The 21,931-nt window shown below is 39.8% G+C and overlaps 1 protein-coding gene across 1 annotated transcript in view; it reads right to left on the bottom strand.

Annotated features, from left to right (window-relative positions):
• The window catches only part of tg (thyroglobulin), a 43,424-nt gene extending 21,511 nt beyond the window's left edge, over positions 1-21,913 (bottom strand). Inside the window, exons 1-31 of the mRNA XM_017477977.3 lie at positions 20,878-21,913; positions 20,052-20,160; positions 19,829-19,923; positions 19,461-19,649; positions 18,696-18,855; positions 17,156-17,262; positions 15,905-16,048; positions 15,532-15,714; positions 14,039-15,073; positions 12,750-13,346; positions 12,433-12,666; positions 12,035-12,172; positions 11,717-11,794; positions 11,419-11,519; positions 10,466-10,586; positions 8,799-8,999; positions 8,463-8,669; positions 8,228-8,373; positions 7,988-8,135; positions 7,419-7,583; positions 7,048-7,197; positions 5,972-6,136; positions 5,137-5,259; positions 4,741-4,856; positions 4,040-4,148; positions 3,375-3,572; positions 2,291-2,461; positions 1,871-1,957; positions 1,628-1,711; positions 1,285-1,422; positions 785-958 (exon numbers count right to left, since the gene is read on the bottom strand). Of these exons, the coding sequence (XP_017333466.2) occupies positions 785-958; positions 1,285-1,422; positions 1,628-1,711; positions 1,871-1,957; positions 2,291-2,461; positions 3,375-3,572; positions 4,040-4,148; positions 4,741-4,856; positions 5,137-5,259; positions 5,972-6,136; positions 7,048-7,197; positions 7,419-7,583; positions 7,988-8,135; positions 8,228-8,373; positions 8,463-8,669; positions 8,799-8,999; positions 10,466-10,586; positions 11,419-11,519; positions 11,717-11,794; positions 12,035-12,172; positions 12,433-12,666; positions 12,750-13,346; positions 14,039-15,073; positions 15,532-15,714; positions 15,905-16,048; positions 17,156-17,262; positions 18,696-18,855; positions 19,461-19,649; positions 19,829-19,923; positions 20,052-20,160; positions 20,878-21,031 (5,827 nt within the window). The 5' untranslated portion in view covers positions 21,032-21,913. The remainder of the gene's footprint in view (positions 1-784; positions 959-1,284; positions 1,423-1,627; positions 1,712-1,870; positions 1,958-2,290; positions 2,462-3,374; positions 3,573-4,039; positions 4,149-4,740; positions 4,857-5,136; positions 5,260-5,971; positions 6,137-7,047; positions 7,198-7,418; positions 7,584-7,987; positions 8,136-8,227; positions 8,374-8,462; positions 8,670-8,798; positions 9,000-10,465; positions 10,587-11,418; positions 11,520-11,716; positions 11,795-12,034; positions 12,173-12,432; positions 12,667-12,749; positions 13,347-14,038; positions 15,074-15,531; positions 15,715-15,904; positions 16,049-17,155; positions 17,263-18,695; positions 18,856-19,460; positions 19,650-19,828; positions 19,924-20,051; positions 20,161-20,877) is intronic.
• Positions 21,914-21,931: the final 18 nt, after the last annotated feature.

Genomic DNA, 21,931 nt, shown 5'->3' with positions numbered 1-21,931 from the left:
GCTACAATGTGTCACCTTGAGGTCAAGCAAGAATTCTTTCAATACACTCACAGACTGTTACATTCACAGATAAATTCATTGTGTATATAAAACAGGATTATTCCTGGGGAACTGAGGAGTACAAATGGTGTATACTAGTGAACATTTAAATGTAATATTCTCCGTTTTTTTTTGTATCTATAATCAAAAGGGGCTTTTCTTAAATAATTTGTCTTTGAGAAGGTTTCCCAAATAAATATTGTACTTTAATGGCTTTGCCAAGATAAAGTAAGCTAAAATAAATTTTGTTTAAACATCAGCCCAGAAACACTCGCTTCTGCCAGACATAATCTTCATCTCCTTGCATTCACCAGGGCTCATTAGTACAGGCTGTCCATGCATTCAGAACTCAGATGACATTGCATGATCAGCTCTCTCAGTTCACTTACAGCGAGGCCTGGAGCAAGACAGACACAGCTGTATAAACCTAGGAGTTATTTAAATGCTGGGACAGTTGCTAAGATCAACAGGCACCAAAACAAGCTAATAAGTATACAGAAAAGATAGGTCTCATGTGGCTTCTGCCAAAACAGAGCAGTGGGAAGAATTAATATCAGATCCATGTGAAAAAATGAAAGATTCTGATTGAAGTTAAACACAGTGGGAAAGGGTACTTTAAAGGGTGCTGTTTAAATAACGTACATCAGACTCATGGTCATTTCTACAGAGAGGAGCAGCACTGATGTAGTGTAGCTTATTGATCTAGTGTTGATCAGTACAGCGGTTCAGAGTGTCTTGAGCTCACCCTTCTTCTGGTAGGCGGTCTGGGGGTCCTGTAGCAGTACCAGACTGCAGGCTTGTCTCAGAGGCTTATCATATGCGCCACAGACTCGTGTGTCAGGATACAGAATGCATGTAAAATACAGTGGGCCTTCATCTCGAAGGTCTGCCACATGACAAAACTCATCCTCTATACAGTCTGCAGTGTATACAGTCATAGAAAACAGACACACAACACACATAGTATAATCTCAGAAATAAAGGTACCAAACTTTTCCTTGTTGCTGTGGTGGTACCATCAAGGGGACATCTTTGTACCTTTAGTGATATGTATATACCTTTAAAACTAATCTAAGGTACATAATTGGACCTGAAATTGCACTGAAGTACCTTCGATTTATTTGAAAAGATCATTTAAGTTACAACACATGCCCATCTCATATAAAATAGTGTAGCCTTGATGGTACCACATCAGCAACAAGGAAAAGTATTATTTAACCACATTAAGTAAGGTTTCTAGCTTACGTTTGAGACACCAGAGCTGGGCCTCTGCTGCAGTGAACTGGTGTTTGAAGACCCAGTACTGCTGGCTTGGTGTTTCTTTCTTTGCATCAATCTTAATTTCATTGGTATCAAGCACCTCAAAATTCTGCTTCACTGAGTCTACAAGGTCATATAAAACACCTTGTTAATCAAAGACTATGACAAAACTAAACATATTTACCACTGTCTTTCTTCATTTATTTAAAAAGAAAAAATAGGGCACTGTAAAATACAGTAATAATGCCACCCATGCCCAGTCAGTCATATTGATGTCAACTTGCTTAAAAGTTCAGCTAAAGTACAAGTGTCTTAGAACATTTCATACCAGACAGAGTGGGTCTGGAAACTTCTAGAAGTGTTGATTCTCCACAGGCTCCCTCAGTCTTTGGTCGTGTGCTCATATCTGACTCTGCAGACAAAAACATGGCTGTTGTACCACTAAAGCAAACATGACAGTAAGCTGTGCTGTTCAAGATCTACATGATTCTGTCGACTCAAGCGTCTCTAGTGTGTACTGTGTTATATAGATTAAAGCAGTAACTATGATGTAGGCATGTTGGGTCTGTACCTGTCCAGAGGTAGACCTGCTGGAAGCTGATGATAGTGGCTTGGTAATCAGTTTTGTTTTTGCTTGATGCTGGCAAGGCTGAATCAGCTGGAAGCATGACAACAGTCCTACTCAACTAAATGCAATACATATCTTATAAGTACAAAAAGGTTCTGCAGGATAATCTTAGAATGGTCAATGGTTCTAATTTGTTAAAGGGTTTCCACCTGTAAAAGGCAAACTCTTGTAAGGTTTTCCATCAAAGAAACAATCTCTTTATGGTGATAGATTTTTTTTTTTTAAATCTAATTTTAAAAAAAAAAAGCGTTTAGACTAACAACAATTAAAACTAAAAGAAAAAAAAAACTCAAACCCAAAATCCACATATTTCCTCAAAGTTTTTACATTTACAGATTCTGCCGTGAGCTTCAAGTGTCTTACTGATGATGAAATTCTGTCCACCAAATTCAAAGGTAAAACGTTTCTGCTGTTTGTTATATTTGAATCCAGCTCCACAGGTTCGTCTGGATGAAGCTACGCCGCTTACGTCCCAGTCCTCCTCACTGCACTGCAGCACATCAGGAAAACTCAGCAGACCGCACATCACGGATCCTGCCAATCCCAACACAAAAAGACACACTCCTTCAACTCTTTACCTATATTAGAGGGGAAGTTCACCTTATTTCACATTTGAGCAGTTCTAAATAGTTATTCGGCAATTTCTAGTCCCCTCAGAGATTTTTTATGTCAACTGCTTAAATAATTTGCTAAAAGTAATAAAAATAAAGCCAGCTATAACTCCCACTGGACTCCAATCAATTGCAAAATCCATATTACACACATTGTACACACATGCATCAGCTGATACAGACAAAAACAGCCATCGTTTGCACAAGGCTCTGTCTGTCAATGGAAACAAATTGAAATGAACACCGATTTGTGCTCTCGATGGAGCATTTCCACAGCCTACAACAATGCCCCTCATGTTGCTATTACAGAGTGAGATAACCAGCTACTGTAACCAAAACAAAATTTGCTTTGAGCATGTTCTGCTAATGCAATTTCCCTTTTTGAAACCAATCAAAACTGGAGCAGTTTGTCCAAACCACAAACCACGAAGAAGAGAATAGATCAAATCATGACAGGAATACGTTGACCACCGTCTTTGTCTTTTATGTCTTTAATAAAATATATATATTGAGGAAGTTGATATCAACATCTGAATTAGCATATTTAGAGCCTAGAAATTCATCTAATTATAATTGATGAAGAAAAAAACAAAAAAATGTCTGATGTGACTAGAAATTGGCGAATAAATATTTAGAACTGCTCAAATGTGAAATAAGAACTTTCCCTTTAAGAAAAATATCTTTCATATATAAAGATGTATTTTATATGTTTTATCTGTGAGGGAAAATTGTTTTTAAGGACCTTGTTAAGAGTTTAACAGTGACTTTCTGGCAGCTATAAGACATGATGGTTACTAACAAAATGTGTTGAATTTAGAGGTAAAACCACTACTGACCTCCAGTGAGGACATTCTTGTTGAGAATGAAGCCATCACAGCAGCTCTCCTGACTGCAGGTGTCCACACAGAAGTGGTGTACATCATCTAGAGATGCCCTGGGTGCTTCAAATACAACAGTGCGATATACTCCAGAATTCACTTTGTGAAAACGCAGTCTCTTAAAGCTCTTCCTGCCAGCGATATTGAATTCATGTCCTTTGGTGTGGAAAAAAAAGAGACTGGGGTAAGCAAGAGAAAAAAGCGGTTCTTTGATATGCATCACATTTTGGGCAAGACCATCCAAAAAGAACATGTTCACTATTTTAGTCTTCAAGTTAATCAAGAAGGGTGTGCCTTATTGCTTTGTATGCAGAAGGACTGGCATGAAGAAATGTGAGGTAGTGGACTGGATTCTCTAGATCTAGACTTCATTTTAGCAAATGTACAACTTACTAAGCATAAACAGAGTGCCGGTAAGCTGAGTACTTTTTTTCTCTTTGCAAACAGTTATGATTCATGGCAACATTACAAAACACTGTTCATTTAGCTACGAATAATATGGCCCAGTTTATAGATATGGTCATATGCTGCACCATGCCATAAAGAATCTATATGCTTTATTATTATATTCATTAGGCAAATATTAAATGATCTAGAACAACTGCCCATATCCCATATCATACCTTTCTTTCTAAGCACTGTGAGATTGGGCTTGTCTCCAACCTTGACTTTCAACAAGCAGCTCAGTGCTTGGAATGTATCAGCTGCTTCATTTCCCAGAAACCCCTTTCTCTGCAATGCCAAATGAAACAAAGTCAATGCAGATGACTGAATTTGCATCTGATGTTACCCATCACAGTAAAAGAGTCATTCAAGAATGTTTGTCAAAAGGAAAAAAGTCATATTGACATATTGCATTTAGCCATTTTTTGTGAATGTTGATGATCAGTCAGTCATTTGGTTCCAGATGTTTCATTTAAAGCTGCATTAAGTAACTATTTAGTAAAAAAGTTAAATAAATAAACAAGTAGGATAGAATAATTAGCAAGCAGGATAGAATTATTGTAATTATAAAATATTTTAAAAATAAACAAATAAGATCGAATAATTTTAATCATAATAGTCTGAAAGCTTACAGAAAAGTTTTAAGAGAAGAATCTCCTGATCCTGAAGTAGGAAAGTTCCATATACTTTAATAGTTTTTCCAGTGGAAGCACAAAACATGTAATAGAGGCACTGATAATACTGAAGTCGAAGTGCAGGTTAAATGTTTGCAGTGTGTTCAGTGTAGAGATATGTTTGATTTGAGTGCCTCTGTGTGAAAGAGCCAGATATAATGCAGAGAAATGCATCACTATTAGTGAGAATGATGTGTACTTATTACTTCCTGAGAGGTCTTGCATTCAACATTAGTTGTCTGTGTGCTGTAGAAGTCACAGAAGGTTTGTGTTCCCTCATTGAAAACAGCAACATACTGGCACGAGTCATCTTTTGCACAATCTAGAGAGAGGAAAGTAAAAAATAAAGGGTCTTTTTAGGTTGCCGTAATAGTTATTAAGTGTTTAAATTGTTAGTGGGTGATTTATGTATTTTGGTGCAATCAAGAGTTCGAGCTTCTGGAACGAATTAAAATTGGGATAAACAGGTAGTTAGTGCGTAATTGCTCTCATAATAACAGCACTTGAAAATGCCACTGTTGTAATAAAAATAGGCTGTATGTTTTATCGCTAAATGAACTGCTCCACCCACACCTGCACCCCCACTTCACACTCATACTCACCAAGCACACATTTTCTAATCTGAGTTTCCAGTGGCTGTGAGGAGGGAATAGATTGCAGCACCACAGCATCCACAGAATCCAGCAACAGTGATGACACTGTAACAGCCTTGAATTTCTCCAAAGCTGCTCATGTAGACAGACACACACATACACATGCACTTAATTAGTTATATTTACACATAAAAGGGAATGTATTTTCATCAAAGATATTTGGGATATTTAATTTACTGATAAATTTAGTTCATTATAAGTTACATTTATATAGCACTTTTCTAGACACTCAAAGCGCTTTACGTAGTATTTGGGGGAATCTCCTCAACCACCACTAGTGTGTAGCATCCACCTGGATGATGCGACGGCAGCCATAGCGCGCCAGAACGCCCACCACACACCAGCTATTAGTGGAGAGGAGAGAGTGATGTAGCCAATTCAGAGATGAAGATTATTAAGGGGTCCAATGGGGGAATTTCGCCAGGACACCCGGGTTATACTTTTATGATAAGTGCCCTGGGATTTTTAATGACCACAGAAAGTCAGGATCTCAATTTAAGGTCTCATCCGAAAGACAGTGCTGTTTTTACAGTATAGTGTCCCCATCGCTATACTGGGGCATTAGGCCCCACACAGACCACAGGGTGAACACCCCCTGCTGGCCTCAATAATACCATTTCCAGCAGCAACCTTAGTTCTCCCCAGGAGTTCTCTCATACAGGTACTGGCCAGGCTCTACCCTGCTTAACTTCAGTGGGAAACCAGCCAAGAACTGCAGGGAGATATTGCTCTGGCACATATACATTCCATCATTTGAGATTAGCGACATGACATACATCATTACCTTTGCATTGCTCTGCAGTGACTGGCTCATCTGCAGATGTCCAGGACAGTTCTTCCCCTTCTACAGTGACACAAAGCCACTTGCCAGACAAGAAATGCTTTTGGGCTGATAGGAAGTCCCCTTTTTCAGTACAACTGAGGTTCCTCTGCTGACACTCTGAAACACCTTTGCACCCGAGATAAAAATGCAATAGAAAATCAGATCATTCATTACGTTTACATGGACAATAATAATCCACTCTTAACCCGATTAAGACGATACTCTGATTAAGAAACTACCATGTAAACAGCAATTTTTTATTACCTTAATCCGCTTAAGGTCATACTTGAAGTAAACACAAATTGAATTAAGACATGTGGAGTACTCCTGTTTTACTCGCATTATCGATGTGCATTACAGACATGTAAACACCTTAATCACATTATTAATGTTATGTGAGAGTTTTCACCGCATTTTGCGACAGGACACGATCACACACGGCAGTGCTCAACCGCTTTACTGCAAATAAGAGAGCGCGGCTGCGTCCCAAACCACGTACTTGCCTACTATAGGCTTATAGAAGATGAAATACATGTATCTCTGCTACTATAGAGTAGGTAAGAACACTGTTTGGGACGCAGCCCACAGCTCACAGCTTCAAGCAGTCGTCTATTCGCAAGTATAGCACGACAAATAACTAACCGCACTTGAAGCGTTCGTAAAAATGTAAAATAAAAACATCCAAAACTGTATACGGTACCATAACGAAGACAAACTGTATATTGATACGTGAAATTCTGGAGGGAACGTCGGACGGCGCGGCGCGGTGACGTAATGACGTGTGCTGTTAATTGCTCTATGTTCTATAACATGTAACACAGGAACATGAAAGGAGTATTCTAAAAGCGACTCATATAAACAGCTTAATCACAATATTGTCTTATTCAGAATAAGGTCAATAGTTAGATTACTGCTGTCCATGTAAACTTAGTGTGTGTCACTAAAAGACAAATGTCTGAACAACCATGCCTAACAACCATGAGTTGGATCCGATTAATTCTACCTGGTCACAAATAATGGGTCTAACTATCACTTACAGTGTGAAGGGCTGAAGGCACCTAGTGCTGCTGTGGAGGTTCCTGAGGTACAGGGGAAACATAGGTCCTTCCCTGCTTCAGACTGATATGAGCCATGTGGACATGCAATACATCTACCTCCATTGGAGAATGAGCCAGCTGGACATCGCACTGAAAGAGACAGAGGATGTGTGAAATTTAAAAAGACACACTACTAGTAACCACAGAATAAACTACAAACCCAGCTAGAAAGGTCTTCCGAGGCATTTACACACCCATATAAAAACAAAACCTGATAAATATATAAAAACTGGACCAGATCACTACCTTCCCATTCATTATCCAAAGCAGGCCTATGATTAACAGAGAAACAGGCAGTAGAGTCAGCTTACCACACCCAGAGGAGTCTGGGAGCAGCCGAAAGCCTGCAGAGCAGTTGAAAGTGGCAGGCGAGGAGAAGGCTGTAGTGCTCTCCGAGACGAAGATTGACTGGTACGACTTGTTTCTGATCAATGCCATCACCCCATCCTGCTTCATCTGACTGCTGAGCACAGTGTCTAAACAGAGACACAAACTGATGTTAGCTTAGCTTCATTAGGGCTTAAAATATGTATAGCTTTAATTTTAGTGTTTCCGGTTGGAAAACCGTATAGAGAAGCCTGAAATGAGGACGTTACCAAGATCCATTGCATGGCATTATTGCAAATAACAATTTTTCCAAGACATTTTTGAAATTATATAATCATTGACTATAAACACATTTTTTTTTTATTACAAGCTACATCTGTATCCTATGTTTATATGTTTCTGTAAAGCTGCTTTGAGACAATGTCCATTGTTAAAAGTGCTATACAAATAAAATTGAATTGAACTGAATTAAATGGAAATTGAAAATTTGAAATGTTAATTTTAAAAAGTGATTCAGTGATACATGCTGTGCATCAATTGCAGTTGCTTTTACCGATGTCGTGGAGATCAGGCAGGACGTTGACTGGCAGATCAGAGAGGCGAACTTTGAAAGTGATGTAAGCAGTGAGGTTTTGCTGGCTCAAGCACTCCAAGAAGACAGAGGACTCATCACAAATTGATCCGTACTGACCAGGAGATAGCTAAGCCACAAACAAGCACAAAAAATATATGTTTCAGAAACTGGACAGCTGCAGCAGAGTTCAAAGTGGATGGATATAGGTGAGTAGGATACCTGTAAGCTGCAGAGTCCTGCTGCTCTCAGGTTAAACAGAAGAGAAGCGTGCAGCAGAGAACGCTGAACAATGCAGCTTTGCTGATCCTCTGCCAGAGACAGCTGCAACACTGTGGATACCTGCACAGTCTGCAGAGGCTGAGCTCCTGAGAAACACACACACATTTTCACACCAATGCAATGTGACACTTGCATCTTTACATAGATTATGCTTATGAGTGTGTGCAAATTTTACTTTGGCAGGAGTAGACCAGAGGAGCTTCACTCAACCAGGTCCTGGTCACTGGATCACACAAGAATGTTTCTGCAGGCAGGGCATTAATATAACCTTGGTCACAAAAAATCTCACAGCGCTGCCTCTGTTTCCCAGCCACACTCTCATTGTCACACAGAATAGCACCATGGGATATAGAGACACCGAAGACGAGAGGGCACTGTGGAGCTAACACAAAACATAGAGAAACAACCATTTTACAGATGCTTGTTAAAAAAAAACAAAAAACAAAAAAAAAAAAACACTTCACTAATATTCAAAGTAAGTGGGCTAAAAAGAGAAGTGGAAACTGCGTACTGTCACACGAAGATGTTTTCACTAAGCGGGGACTGCGGGTGGAGGGGATCTCCCGGCCAGTTTCAGAAACACACCAGCAATAAACCTCATCACACTGCTGAAGTTTGAACATCTTACCATCTTCCACACACTCTGGCTCATAGCCAATACCTGCCTCTCGCTCAGACGCCAGCTTCTTCTGAAGAGCACACCAACTGGGACCTGTATAGCCAGACACAACGCACAACCCATCACCAACAAATAGAAAAGAAAAGAAAGAATAAGTCATAGTTTGTAACCATGTGTTAGAATAGACTGCATTAAAACATATACACTCACAGAGAACTTTATTTAGGAACACCTGTACACCTACTCATTCATGCAATTATCTAATCAGCCAATCATGTGGCAGCAGCACAACGCATAAAATCATGCAGATACGGGCCAGCAGCTTCAAGTACTCTTCACATCAACCATCAGAATGGGGAAAAATGTGATTTCAGTGATTTTGACCATGGCGTGATTGTTGGTGCCCCGGCAGGCTGTTTTGAGTATTTGTATAACTGCTGATCTCCTGGGATTTTCACGCACAACTCTCTAGAGTTTACTCAGAATGGTGCAATAAAGAAAAAAAAACATCCAGTGAGCAGCAGTTCTGCAGACGGAAATGCTTTGTTGATGAGAGAGATCAATGGAGAATTGCCAGACTGGTTCAAGCTGACAGAAAGGCTACAGTAACTCAGATAACCACTCTGTACAATTGGCATGAGCAGAAAAGCATCTAAAAATGCACAATATATCAAAATTGAGGTGGATGTGCTACAACAGCAGAAGACCACTTCTGTCAGCCAAGAACAGAAATCTGAGGCTGCAGTGGGCACAGTTTCAACAAAACTGGACAGTTGAAGATTGGAAAAATGTAGCCTGGTCTGATGAAACTTGATTTCTGCTGAGGCACACGGATGGTAGGGTCAGATTTTGGTGCCAAGAGCATGAATCCACGGACCCAACCTGCCTTGTGTCCACAGTCCAGACTGGTGGAGGTGGTGTAAATGGTGTGGGGAATGCTTTGGCACACTTTGGGCCTGTTAATACCAATCAATCATCGCTTGAATGCCACAGCCTGTTTGAGAATTGTTGCTGACCATGTGCATCCCTTCATGGCCACAATTTACCATCTTCTAATGGCTACTTCCAGCATGATAATGCACCATGTCACAAAGCAAAACTCATTTCAAACTGGTTTCATGAACATGATAATGAGTTCAATGTTCTTCAGTGGTCTTTCCAGTCACCGGATCTGAGTCCAATAGAACTCCATTGAGATGAGGTAGAACGGGAGATTCACAGCATGAACGTGCACCTGAAAAACCTGCAGAAATTGTGTGATGTAATCATGTCAACATGGACCAGAATCTCAAAGGAATGCTTCCAATATCTTGTGGAATACATGCCATGATGAATTGAGGGTGTTTTGAGAGCAAAGAGAGGCCCAACCATGTATTAGTATAGTGTTCCTAATAAAGTGCTTGGTGAGTGTACTGTATATCACTTTAGAGGTAAACTAAAATAGAAATATAACAGAATCTTTAAAGTTAAAATGTGTGCACTTGTAAAGTCAACTCAATTTAGCAGTTATTAAAAATATGTTTTGCTGAATAAAAGTACAGCTGAATGATTGTTTTTACACTGTAGCTCTCCGGTAGGGCTACGTGTGGCTTGTTGGATGACCTCTCCAGCAGCAGGACTGACACACAAGGCAACATTGCTGATAGCATCATACTTCTGGAGCACAGAAAAATCGCCATCCTACACACACACACACACACACACACACACACACACACACACACACACACACACACACACACACACACAGAGCTGCAATCAAAATTATTCAACCCCAACCTCCACTGCAAATCAGGTTTATTGTCAGGTGTTTGCAATGAACAAATCAAACAAAAGCAAGTGAAATAGTTCAACACAACAAAAGCTTCAAGTGGTTTCCCCAAATTCAACTGAAAACGCAACTTATAGTGACTTCTCATTCTTATTTTACCCCTTCATGGCAAGCATCTTTAGTACTTTTTGCTGTTATGACCTGCTGCAAGCAAGATGTACAGCCAGGTAGCTTTCACATCCTGCCTTCTCAGAAATCTGGTTACAGCTGTTGATGGCTTCCTTTTTCTGCCCCGTCCAGGTATTTCATGTATTTTTTGCCTCTAGCCAGTTCAAGTATTTCATGTGTTCCAGCTCAAGCACACCTGGTGCAACTAATGAAGCCCTTGATGGTTTGCTTGAGACAACACCTGTTTTGCATATCTGTGCTATTGTGAGGGATTCTATTCAGGGGGTTGAATCATTTTGAAACTGGATAAATCATTATAAGTTGCATTTTCAGTTGAATTTGGGGAAACCACTTGAAGAATTCATTGTGTTGAACTATTTCAATTGCTTTTGTATGATTTGTTCATTGCAAACAGCTGAATGTCTGTATATTTTGACAATAAACCTGATTCGCAATGGGGGTGGAATCATTCTGATGGCAACTGCACATACATAGGTGTAAACCTGGTTTATAATAATAAATGGATGACTTATACATGTTGGAATAAACATGTCCAGATAAAAATAAACACACCTCCTCACAAGATGGGCTGTAGGAAACAGTCATGTCAAAGGTTGCCTTACTCCAAACAGACATGCTGTATTGAGCGTGTGATCTCTGGCATGTAGTTTGGCCTGAAAACAACGTGTGACAAAATTGTCATTATACTGTACATCCATAGTGATGATTATAAGATTAATGACATAATATATATAGTGTAAATATTCCTCAAGTGCAATGCCCAGTCAAACCAAATGAATTTGAATTGAACTACAATCAGATAACAGCAACAGCTGTAATTCAACTGTAGATTTAAATAACATGTATTTACACTGTGGGGGCTGTATGGAGCGAGCAGTAAGAGATCCAGTAATGTAACCTCCATCTTCGTCTACACACCAACAATGCCCTGCAGAGATGTGATGACAATGTCTCATATCAAAACTTTGATACAAACAAATGATATCTTTTAACTGATGTTAATCTTCTAATTGATATGTTAATAGCAGGTGTTAGGAACACTGTGTTCTCCTGTTAGGAAGATTACAAATGACATAAAGAGACAAAAATCAACAGCTATAATAGTGTGAATAAAAACAGCTTCCACAGCAATAACAGACAGTTTTTAGAAACTAGAGACTTGTCTTACCGGTGCTTAGATGACATTGACTGGGCAGCCACTGGCCAAAAGCATCACACTGTGGGTGATATGGCTTGTATCCAAACAGCAGACTTTGACTGTCCCTTCCACTGGCCAATAAGCTGCTCTGCCAGTAAAACTGAAGGGCTGTAGCAAAGGGAAATCATTCAGCACTCTCAAAGGCCATGTATATTTCCTTCAAATTTGGTAACATTCATAAGTACAGACAGTGGTTCTTCTTATTAAATTCATCTTCCAAAAATGTTTTAATGTAATAGCAAGCCATACAGTATTATAACATTTTACTGATTGGTAAAAACAGCTTTAAAGGGGCTAGGGAGATAGAAAGAGATGGGATCAACAGAAGGAGTATAGGTAGAAGGGGAACAGAGCCAAAAGTTACATACTAGAGTAGGCTGCAAGGTGCAGGGCAGAGTTTGTATTACTCAAAAGAACATCTGAAATCTGAAACCCAGGACTGGCTGCCTGCTGTAGCTCTTCAGGGCTCAGCTTCACACTCTCTGCCAGGAGGAAGCTATAACCCACTGGTATATGGGAGCTATTGGAGAGCGAGATCAGTATCTCTGCCTCTGCCAAGAACTTATCACCTTGCTCCCGCACCAAAGAGCATGGCCCTGGACCTGCAAAACAGTGGAAACTTGGAGATTTTAGTTGTACATCATGAATTTGTACTTGGCTGAACATACTAATGGTTGACACTCACATTTTGGAACCTGGTTGACTGGAGCTTTAGTGTCAGGTATCATGTCTCCTTTCTGGTCAACACACCAGCACTGGCGCAGGTTAAAGTGACCCAGAGGAGCACTAAAATCGGACAGTGGGCCTGGATACTGGCTAGTGTCTCCTCTGAGAAGTCTCCATAGGGACAGAGGGTTCAGGAAAATAGATGGTCCAAAAACAGTTTGAGCATTTCCATCTAGGATTTCAGATGGAAGTTCTGAAAATGCGTCAAACCTGGCCAAAGAAGGAAATACTTTCTGATGTCTTGCCTGGAATAATGCAAAGAGGAAGCCCTTAAATGATGTCATCGCTTCTGGGTTTCTTCTGTATTCTTGCAGAATATTAAGGAGTTCAGATACAGGCAGCTGCTCTCCAGCATTGTTGACTTGGCTCCACTCGCGGTAGAACAGAAAGGCTTGTTCGGGAGGGCCATCACACTGGATCTGGTGCCAGCTGCCATCTGAAGTGCACCGAGGAATGTACACATCAGAAAGTTGTGCTATTGAAGCAGGACTGGCTAGAATGGAAGTGACCGTGTTCAGGAAATACTGTGCTGCAGTAACCTGGCAGACTGTTGGACCTGTAAAGAAATATAAATGACAAAATAAGTTACAACATTTTGTTTATAACAGTTCTAACATTACACAGTTAGAAAAATGGGAACTTTGAGGATTGCTTGGCTATCCTAGGGCTCCTAGCTACTGGATCTGCTATACTATCTGCAACACTTTTAGGAAAACATTGTTGGAAGGTTTAAGGATTCCTACAGAGAGACAAACTGAAGCATTGTACACAGTTATATATCCAGAGGGACAAACCAAAGGAATTAACGAGTGTTATTACAGAATCCTGCCAAAACTGTGCAATCAAATGATCTCTTGTTTATGAGTGGTAAAATAAGTAGCCTATTATCTTTTACATTGGAAAATCTATTTTTTAATGATTATTATTCAATTTTTTAAAGCAGTTCAGTATTTAAGTAGCTGTTCTGTAATGGTCTCATATTCAGTTTAAACACTACCGCCTTGTGAGAGTAAGAGTGGTACTTAATGTAAGTAATAATTATGCCTTTTGACCTAATAGCAGTCTGTGAAAAGAGCTGCGTGCACTCAAAATGTACTCCATTACCACCGCTTTGTGCACAGATGTCTACAATGTCTATGAAAGCTTCTCGCGGGATTTACCCAAGTTACCTCACATGAACTGCCTTGTTCTGTTATGCCTGCCCTATAATCAAACATGTCATGGCCTTCGTTCAGAGTTACTACTCACACTGCAGAGAGCCTCCAGAGCTCAGAATGTTGTGTCTAGCTCCAGTGCGGTCCATACAAAAGCAGTTCTTTCCAAGACACTGCAATGGCGCGTACACTCCATCTTTCTCGCATTTAGGAATGAACACCTCAGAGCCTGCTGACCTGCTGGATTTCACTCCTATGGCCATCCTGCTCTCCTTCTCGCACTGAGATGGGCATCTCGGTTTAGACCCAGTAGATCGCGATTCCCTAACCTCCTGTCCATTAGAGTCGACACACCAGCATTCAGAGCCCTGGCACTGGATCTCTTGATACTGGCCGTCTTCAGTGCACTGGGGCACATACAGAGATGAAGGGGTAGCAGCTGAATCGCAAATGTCATTTTGAAACACTGCCTGGAAAATTGTTCCTAGCTGGGTGTTATCTTCTGCTTTGAGCAAAGTAATTGTCTGTTGTAGTGTAGTAAAAAACTGCTCGTTTTCTAGTATTGTCCCAATAAGCTTGATCAAGTCTCTGTTGCGCTTAAGATTTACAGAGCGGCCATATGAATCTGAGATCTTCTGATCCAGATTAAAATTAACAGAATCATCTGAAAAGAACATGGCTAGCTGCAGCAGGTCCTCACCATTTTGGATCAAGCCAACCTGACTGAAAACCTGACTAAACCTCAAAGTGCCTCTGGCACCAACAGTACCAGTAAAGTTAAAATTGCCTACATTCTTCAAAATCTTTCCCCCAAAAAGGTTCTCCTGGAGCCTCTTTGGGTTTGTGGTGAGGGACAGGGCCTTTAAAGCAAGAGCTCCTGTGGGGAATAATCCTTGAACAATCTCAGCCAGAATGTCCCCAACATCCAAGTGCTCTGACTCAGGCAAGGATCTGGAAAGACCGGATTTGGCCAGGAGCTCTTGGAATTCTAGGCTGCATGGCACGGGTGGAGAGAAGGTTTTCTGAGAGGCTGAAAATACATTATTCTGGCTGAAGTATCCAGTTGGACCATAAAAGAGCCTGGAGAGTGCTTGTCTCCTTTCAGAGCGGCAGTCTTTTGCTCCTCCGCCTACGTAAACATGCAAGAAAACAGCTCAGATCCAAAATGTCAAATGTGGGAAGAATAAAGCTTTTTAATCATAATATGATCACAAGAGTTTTGGAAAGCAAAAACTCTTGGGGAATCCTAATATGACTACAATTGTTCTGTCTTTCTTTATAACGTGGCTTATAATTGAAACATCTGTGCCATGGCTAAGAACCAAAAAATGAGGCCAAGTTTTTACTGCTCCATGTAGCACCATGTTAATTAAGTGATACAAATCCTAACCACTGTCATAGTGTCATGTTGACATTAAAGGGAGCATTCTAATATACATCAATATGAAACACTGCCAAGGATTCATTAATGAGTTAAGATGGGTGAATGAAATGTCCCATTTATGGATTGCGACAGTTAAAACAACAGCTTACGATTCCTAAAATCTCAACATCGTCACAGCTGGCTATGTTTTATTCAAAACTCACGACAGTTGGGAACTCCATGCTGTCGAGTCCCAAAGATCTCCTTGCCATCAGAGTCCACACACCAGCACTGCCCACCAGTCTGACATTGGGTTGGTAAGTAGCTTCCACGGGTATCACATGAAGGCACATATACATTACCAGCCTGGGAGCTTGCAGATCGCTCACTTTCACACGGGGTTGGACCTACATCATCATACATTATTGTTATAATTAACTATTGTTAATACTTATTCATCAAATATGCTAGTGTACTCGGCAGATGCTCCACAGTTGTTCCTGTACAATCCTACACAAATCAACCTTTACTATAGGGCAAAGACTAGGCTCACTTTAGAATTTTGACTATTATACTGACTGATATATTTAAACTCACATCTAAATTGCCCGGTTAAGGCCAGCTGGACAGCAAGGTATCTCCTCTGTAGGATTCGATACATGTTGGACTGAGAGAAGGTGCGTCCTACGTCCAGGCTTGAGAAAGCTGTATCATATACATCACTTAAAAGCAGCTCTATTCCTGCACAGTAAAAAAAAGAAAAAAGAAAAAAAGGCAGATAAGTGAAAACATGCTGGCAGAATACTGGCATGATAAAGTACATTTAACCACACAACAGTGTATCTAAAAAATTTAGAATATCGTGGAAAAGTTAATTTTTTCTGTAATTTAATTTAAAAAGTGGAACTTTCATATATTCTAGATTCATTACACATAAAGTGATTATTTTATTTTTAGTCTTGATTAAAATCTGAGAAGAGCTGTAATCGGATAATTAACTCATAACAGCTGCAAAGGTTTCCTGACCCTTTAATCTCTCAGTCTGGTTCAGTACAAACAATCACAATCATGGGGAAGATGAAAGTAAATTTTAATTTTATTTGGAAATCAAGGTCCCAGTCTGGAGGAAGAGTGGAGAGTCACAGAATCCAATTTGCGTGAAGTCCAGTGTGAAGTTTCCACAGTCAGTGATGATTTCGGGTGCTGTGTCATCTGCTGGTGTTGGTCCACTGTGTTTTCTCAAGTCAAGAGTCAATGCAGCGTCTACCAGGAGATTTTAGAGAACTTCATGCTTCTACCTGCTGATAAGCTTTATGGAGATGCTGATTTCCTTTTTCAGCAGGACTTGGCACCTGCCCACAGTGCCAAAACTACTAGTAACTGGTTTACTGACCATGGCAACTCACCTGTCCTGAACCCCATGGAGAATCTATGAGAGACACCAGACCCAACAATACAGACGAGCTGAAGGCCGCTATCAAAGCAACCTGGGCTTTCAGAACACCTCAGCAGTGCCACAGGCTGATTACCTCCATGCCATGCCGCATTGATTCGGTAATTCAGGCAAAAGGATTAAAGCCCCGTCCAAGTATTGAGTGCATAAATTAACATATTTTTCAGAAGGTCAACATTTCTGTACTATAAATCCTTTATTCTAATATTTTGAGATACTGCATTTTTTATTTCCATGAGCTGTAAGTCGTAATCATCAAGATTAAAACAAAAAAAAAGGCTTGAAATATTTCACTTTATGTGTAATATTTTTTAAATTAAATTATGGGAAAAAATTTTTACTTTTCCACGATATTCTAATTTTTTGAGATGCACCTGTATACAGTTTTGTCTCACCAGTGCTGGGAAGCTCTCTGCCTCGAGTGTCAGCACAGTAACAGTAGCTGGACAGTTCAGGGAAAGCCTTTCTAAAACCACTGAATGTCTGGAAGATATCTGGAAATCTAAGACATACAGGTACCACATAAATGCTCAGTGAAAAAATGCTGAAAAGTAAATAATTACTCTAAGAAATCTAAAAGTTCATACCAACACAACAGGTTCATTATAAAAACATGGCGGTACTTTAAAAACTGTGCTGTACTTAAATGACAGATAATGGCAGATTTTTAGAATGGATAATATGGAAATCAAGTAAAGGTGTGAACAAAACAAAGAATAAAACAAGAAATCCATCATTTTAGGTCTTTTCCGCATGTTGGCTTTGTAGACAGACTTCTAAACAAAACTAGAAAAAATATATAACCTCCCAAAATCCTTACTGTCCATATTCCCTAATCATGGAACCATAACCCATCATGCATACCTCTCAGTAGAAAGGTTAAGAGCAGCTACTGATTTAAAACAAAGAATGCTTTTATACCATGAGTGTCCAGCTCCAGCGCAAAATACAGCCTGCAGACAGATGTTAACTGGCCCACGGCTTCTCTCTTAGAATGTATGATAGGTGGCCCATCAGCCAACACATTGCAGTTTTTCCGTTTACTTGAAGGTTGCAGCAGACTGTGTTAATACAGTTAGTTAAATAGCAAGAGCCTTTATTTTTCTCTGACTACACCTGCACTTTAATTAACTCAATAATATTCACTCATGGCTACAGACAAAATGCACAACGTTAACTGCAAGAAGGAACGATTTCAAAAGAGCTGGAAACAAGAACATGTTTTCATTGAGAGCAATAGCAAATATGTCACTCATATGTCATGAGACTGTTGCAGTCATTAAGAAATTTAATACCTTGGGACATTATGAAAAAACTCATGGGCGTTATGATAAGCCGTAATCACGGAAAACCTTTCATGAATTTTTGAAAGAGTTCTTAACTAAAGTTGTCCCGAAAAAATTTATGAATATCATCTCATGTGTCACAACTACAGGTGTTAGGTGATATGCTGCTGCATTTATTCAACTAAAATGAAATTCACTGTATTGGAGCTGTAAAATAATATTCAGGTATTCTGATGTGGTCTAATTCAAAACTTTGGACACCCCTATTCTCTATGGTCTCATACAAACAGGGCGTCTCTTTGGGAGGACGTGTCTGTACACTACACTATGCCTGGAATACCTAAGCTACCTTATACCTAATTAAAAATGGACTGTACTTTTGATAACGTTAAAAAATGTCGAAAGAAAATGCCAGTCTTCTCAACCTACTCCTGTAAAATAACTCCTTAGATTACCATGGATGTGTAATGGAAATTAGACTCACTTAATTCAAGTCACTTTTATCTAGACACTCTATTGCACTGTTACAATTTCTTGATTATTCTTATTAAGCCATTAAGCTTTAAAAATCTAGACAAAGGCAGTTTATATTTCTAATAAATGCAGAGGGGGTGCATTTAATAAATACCACTGTGGCCTGGTGTCTCACCTGTTAAAGGTATGCAACAGATCAAAGACCATCATATTGGTGGTGTTAATCAACTTGCACTGCACAGGAAGGAAAGTCCCATCATCTGAGCACTGTGGAGGAGAGGGCTCGCCAACACCGTGCAGAAGCCTACGCTCCCTGACCTGACACACACCTGGGCCTGAGACGAACGGTCAAATACAAAAATTATATTATATGAAATGATCGGATCATGGGTGCAGGAAGGGGTTTTGCAGCTCCTCCCTAGTGATAACTGCATAGGAACTTTAAAAAGGTTTTGTGTAAATCTTGTGTCTTAATATTGTGTTAATTAATTGAGGAAATGTATAATCAGAACAATAGATTGGTGAATCAAGGACACTTTTGGTAAAGCGTCTACAGCAAAGATGTCACCCAAACATTTGGCAAGCTAAAATGTCATTGTTTTTCAAGTTATATTTCAAAGAAAGCCCAAAGTAATGACACGAATACTAAAATATTATCGATATAGTTGATAGGTTACATGCACACAAGCCAGAATGTGGACTTCAATAATGCAGATACAGCTTTTTCCAACATCCATGACATTTTCCTTTGCTCTCTCAGTCTTTATCTAAAAGCCTAAAATAAACAGATTGGTGAACAAGTGAACATACTTTAAAAATAAGTACATAATAATGACAACATATCACTGTCTACAAATGCATCCTGTAACGTCTTTTCAATTAAGCCTGTGAAATGCAGTTGTATATAAATATACTGTAACTGAATTAACAATCCACTCACACTGTGATGGTCTGCCATTCTGCCTTGTACCATAGATCTCCATGCCCTCCAGGTCCACACACCAGCACTGGCCCAGAGCTCCATCACACTGAACAGACTGGTACTCGCCTGATTCCCTGCACTGAGGCACCAGATCAGGGTCTTGGCTCAGCAATGCCCTCTGTCTCTGCAGCTGGCATGATGTCAGACCTGAGACACAGTAGTGTTGTTTGGTCATGTTCACGTGGGCACACCAGTGTGCGATGGGGAACAGAAAAAGTCAAATTAATACACTTGGCCAGAAAGCATGTCAATCTCTGTCTAAGAACTATCATAGAGGCTTAAAAGGGGTTACATTTAGGTATATATTTAACATTTTAGCCACTCACAATGCACGACAGATGTGTTCTGTCGGCTCCCAGGAATTTCACTTCCATCTCCATTAACACACCAACACTCTCCAAGACGATTACACTGCACATGTCTACAGGCACACATGTTCTTCAGGTCATGTCTAATACACCTTAAGTGGACTTAGTCACTGAAAAGCATTTGCATCACTAAATTATAAAAATGCATCAACAGCACATTAGTTCAGTTCACTTGGTGTACCTGAAGCGACCATCCACTGAGCACTGGGGAATGTGGTCCTGCTGTTGTGCCGATCCAAAAGCTCTCAGCTGTTCACACTGACTCCCAACCTCCGACTCTAGCTGGTACTCTAGAGTAGAGATATTCACAACGTTCATCCAGGAAGAAAACTACACCAGCATTAATGCCCTGGTATACACTATCTGGCCAAATGTTTGTGGACATCTGTGGACATCATGACACCCATATGTGGTTATTTGCAACACAAAGTCAGAAGCACACAATTGTATAGGATGTCTTTGTATAGTGTAGCATTACAATTTTGGTGCAGCCCAAATATGTTTCGTGTACAAAGTGAGCTCCATGAAGACATGTTTTTCCAAGGCCGGAGTAGAAGAACTCAAGTGGCCTGCACAGAGCTCAACTCCACTCAACTGACCTCAACTCCAGTCGGGATGAACTTGAACACTGCCTGCACCCCAGATCTCCTCACCCAACATCAATGCCTCACCTCAGTAATACTCTTGAGACTGAATGGACACATTCCCACAGCCACACTCCAAAATCTAGTGGAAAGCCTTCTCAAAAGAGTAGAGGTTATTATAACAGCAAAGAAGGGACTAAATCTGGAACGGGATGTTCAACAAGCACAAACGGGTATTGATAGTCAGGTGTCCACAAACTTTTGGCCATAAGCATCTTGAATAATACAGGATAATAGGGTGAACTACATCCAGCATAAACCCTTCCTCTCAGGATTAATGCCATAGCTCTGAGTTTCAGTCAGATAAATACTGAGTTCATCATAAATAATAGAAATGATTAAGTAATAGGTAAATAGTCTTACCAGAAATTTTGCACTGAGTAAAACAGAAGCTGCTAAGCAAGACCAAAAAGCAATAGAGGTACATCCTGCACTTGCTCCTTTTCGAATGCAAATACATACCCACTGAGAGCAGCCACATCACAGCCTTATATACAGTGTGGATCTGCACTGTCATTGCTGTATGGCACTTCAGAAGTCTCTGACCTCTTCACTATTAAAACATAAAGCTCTACTGGATGCTTCAAGCACTTAAGGATCATACACCATGATAAAGTGAGCAGCCAAGCTTGGAACTTCGAGTGTTGTTTTTTTCCTTCACGGTAGCTACTTCACAACAAGAGCTTAGTCATGTAGGTGTCCTCATCCAAGACCAGGTTTTTTAATGGATGAATGTCCCATATTGGAGTAGTGAACTTGTCTATTTCCATCTCCATACACGAATTGGGGGGATGGAAGAACTGTTCATGCACATTTAACCATATGTAAATTCGTGCATCCGATGCCTTCTCTCACCCATCGACTGTGAAGCATAGTTTTAGACTACTTTTATTTGATCTCCATTTACTTGTTTGTATCTAAAAACAAACATTCACATAAACCTATTATCCAAGAAGCACCCAATGAGTTCTCTTTAAGTCCTTATTATATGCATATTTTCCCCTTGTCCATGGGTATTATTTTAGTTAATGCTTTTATTATTTTTATTTATTTTAATTTTTTTTTGCTTGCCCCAAATTACTTTTTCTGTGATCAGTGTCATTAGTAGAGGTCACATTTTGGTGGCTATTTCACACTAACCTGGATAAATCCTACTGTGCCTCTTTATTTGTATGTTTAGTTACTGATTTTAGGATGTTTTATCATGACATTCTGCATGTTCCACTCATACACATTATACCACAATTTTCTTTTGATGTTTTGAGGCCCAAAAAAGCACCACATACAAGGAATAAACCGTATTGGATTAACAAAATGGAAAAAAGCATATACTGTATATCACTGTTTAGAATATCCAGCTCCTGCATGTGCACTTGAATGTATTGTCAAGATAATGTGAAAAAGCAAATCATACAAA

The sequence above is a fragment of the Ictalurus punctatus genome, chromosome 1 (assembly GCF_001660625.3).
Source record: "Ictalurus punctatus breed USDA103 chromosome 1, Coco_2.0, whole genome shotgun sequence".
NCBI classification, from domain to species: Eukaryota; Metazoa; Chordata; class Actinopteri; order Siluriformes; family Ictaluridae; genus Ictalurus; species Ictalurus punctatus.
The sequence above is the reverse complement of the archived record's forward strand: the minus strand, read 5'-3'. Positions and strand labels throughout refer to the sequence as shown.